This window comes from Teleopsis dalmanni, chromosome 1, assembly GCF_002237135.1.
Source record: "Teleopsis dalmanni isolate 2A chromosome 1, ASM223713v2, whole genome shotgun sequence".
NCBI classification, from domain to species: Eukaryota; Metazoa; Arthropoda; class Insecta; order Diptera; family Diopsidae; genus Teleopsis; species Teleopsis dalmanni.
The window spans coordinates 148361391-148364714 of record NC_051846.1 but is presented as its reverse complement, the minus strand read 5'-3'; the positions used below and the strand labels follow the sequence as shown (position 1 = coordinate 148364714).

Sequence of the window (3324 nt, the reverse complement as noted above, 5' to 3'; positions counted from 1 at the left end):
GAAAACCATTAATAGCGATAGTGATAGACCTAGTAAACTTGTTTAGTTTTTTTATTTTGAATCAATAAGATCTAAGTAACTTCTTCTCAGGCACAATATGGCTCCAAAGCTTCCCAGTATAGTCTACTTTTTATCAATTTTATATGTCAGGAGAAATTCTTTTTTCCTGACAGTATTATCTATACATCCTATAACAATTTAGTCAAATATTTGGGATCAGGAATATATCACTGATTATATTAACCATAAGTATTTGATTTATCAATGTTTATCTCGGCATCAAATAGTATTTCTGTTAATATTCTTTTTAAATTAACGAATAAATCTTTGTATGAGAGGTGTTTTCACAAATAGTTTAGGTGGAGGAACTTAAATAATATTCCTGATATTGGTTATATTGTTTCATGCGGAACGAGTATAAAATAAGTGCCCAAAGAGTCCATATTCAAAAACTTCAGATTGTTGAAAAAGTCACAACGAATACTAATGTTTTTCATACAATTAGGGTATGAAGCAGAGATTAATAAAGCAGAGATCAATAAAAGACATACCCCCATTATCCATTTTGTTCGGTGATCGTTACTTATTTCATTTCAGTAGGATTGAACATTTCTCGTTTTAAACGGTTCTGGTTTTTTTCGCCTGAGTACACGATGGCGTAGATTTAAAGCTCCATCTGAATTGTATGGTATAGTACTCATGAAATTTTAAAGAAAGAATGTGTTCTATTTTAGCATTGTGGAACGAGAAATATTTCTTAGATGTTATTGCACATTTTAGTGATGTGTATTTATTATCTAAACTTATATGATCACTGAACTTTTTACTCTTATTTGCGGCTCTGCAGATGTACTTCTCCAATCCCTAATTACCGATTCTTATTCACTTTACTTCCCCTTTCCTCGCAAGAAACCTTAAAGGATAAGAATAAAAGAAATGAGTTCCCTTGAATCAATGTAATTTAACAAGTCTTTCATCCAAACCGCTGAGCAGTTTGACACGCTGTCAAAAAAGTATTACTGTAAAATCTGTTTCTTCTGGTAGTCAAATCTTGACAGTCACTGACTTTTTCTGTGACTTTTCTTGTTTTTTCTGTAAGTTTCCATAACTTCTACAGTGAGTAGTAAAAGTAATGTAACCTACTTTTTTTACGTAGGTTCGGATACACTAACAGCCAAAGAGAACTGAAGTAAGGTTTGTAGCACTCTCGCGTTCCTTTCAATAAGTTTTGAATATCTAGTCTTGTTATAGAAGCGCATATTGCGACATTATGCAAAGTAGTTTTCTTTTGGATGTAGTCCCCAAACTGACAATGCTTCAAAAACAAGTTTATCCAATTATAACTAAAGTATTACTAGGTATGAGCCGAACCTCTTCTTAAATTATAGTAAAGAATACAGTACTGTAGGATCACCAGTCGAAAATATTTGAATAATGTTGTATTTCACAACTAAAAAAAATTTTGTCAAAATCTTGCCAAACCCTCAATATAACCCTATAACCCTACAAATTAGGATATTTTGCACCAATATACAATATTTTAATTCATTTATTAAAAATTAATATTCGTCCATATTTGAATTACAAAACTCTGTAAGATTATTTATTTTCAGAATAATTATTTTATAAAATCTATTCCACTAATGGAGGTTATCAAAGATTAACACATGTTAAGTGAGGTTATCATGGATTAACACATGTGTTAGCATGTATCCCAATTTTATTTAATAAAAGTTTATATCTTTTTTTATATATAATTACATGTATTTATGTTCAGTAATTATAATAAAATTTCCTTCTCCATTAAGTTTCTTTAATCTCATTAATTCTTTATGAGATATCTAATAGACTCTGAAAGTAATGTCAAGTGCAAAGAGCTTTCACAATCGATGGAATTCTTAGGTGTTCGGTAAAATGAAATAAAATTCGTTTGAATAAATTGTAGAATAAACAAATTACGTTGGAGAATATTTCACAATATTGAGTTAAACGAGTCATAGTCCATAAAATTTATGTTTTTGATTAATAAGTTTGTTTAAATGTTTGTTTAAACATTGCAACATTTTTTATTTGCAGTTTATTTACACAATGAATACTTTTAGCACTGGGTAAAAATAAATGATGTGTTCTTCGGAATACAGTACGTGGCAAAATTCGTTCGTTTTTACTTAGTTAATTAATTTATTTTAATTAAGAAAAAAAACAATTCCCAATTCCAGACGCCAAATATATGCGTTAATGTTGGCATAAAAAGCCAACAACTTTACATATCAGCTTCCCACTGAGCAGATCATGTTGGTGTGGATTGCGAAAAGGTATCGGAATCTGAAGGTAGTACTGTGTTTTAGCAGGCAGAAATGTGTTTCGAAATAGTAAACATTAATTTTATTATTAAAACAAAAACTAAACAAAACAAAGCTAAAAATAAAAATAAAAGCAGAGTTCAACTTTGTATTCCAAAATATTTTCAGTGGAAGAAACCAACATGAAATCGAATCTCGCAGAACTGAAAAGTGCCTTATTTTGAACTTAAAAAGTGAAGAAAATTAGTGACAAAAATGTTAATAATAATAATAATAGTAGAAAAAGCAAATAATTTGAACATATATACATAAATTAAAATGCGAAATTATAAAAAAATATTATTGACGTTTCATCAACACATGCAACATAAAAATATTAAAAATAAATTCATTGTCGAGTCATTCAAAATCAGTTCGGGGTTTGTTAGTAAACATGTGAAAACTAGAAAAACTAAGTTGGTCAGTTTAGCTGGAAATATGGCTTTAGCTAAAAAAAGAAAGAACCATTTTAATTTTATAAAAATCATAAAGCGATAACGACAATTAATCAATTGCATTTATCATTGAGTTCCAAAAACTCAATAACAAAAAAAACTTTACATAAATTCATCCAATCGACAATTTATATTAGGCGGTTTTAAGGAGTTGTGAATGGTTTAGAGGTGAGGAGAGCATCCAACAGTTTGATTTGCTTGAAAACTCTCAAGAATTATTGTTGGAGCAGCGTACAATGTTGGATATATTTCGTGGATTGAAAAACCTTGTAAAGGTCAGTCATATTAAAACCGATTCGCCAGTATTTCGTTTGCATTACTCAATCACTGTGATGATATTAATGTCATTCTCATTAATAATAACGACAAGACAATATGTTGGTAATCCCATCGATTGTGTTCACACCAAAGATATTCCAGAAGATGTTCTCAATACCTACTGTTGGATTCATTCAACTTACACGCTTAAAAGTTATTTTTTCAAAAAGCAAGGCAAGGAAGTGCCATATCCTGGCGTTGGAAATTCA

The 3324-nt window shown here is 29.7% G+C and overlaps 1 protein-coding gene across 1 annotated transcript in view; it reads left to right on the top strand.

Moving 5' to 3' along the window:
• Positions 1 to 2088: 2088 nt before the first annotated feature.
• Positions 2089 to 3324, top strand: part of LOC119666417 (voltage-dependent calcium channel type A subunit alpha-1-like) — a 3886-nt gene continuing 2650 nt past the window's right edge. The window contains exon 1 of the mRNA XM_038075695.1: positions 2089 to 2108. Within this exon, the coding sequence (XP_037931623.1) occupies positions 2089 to 2108 (20 nt within the window). The remainder of the gene's footprint in view (positions 2109 to 3324) is intronic.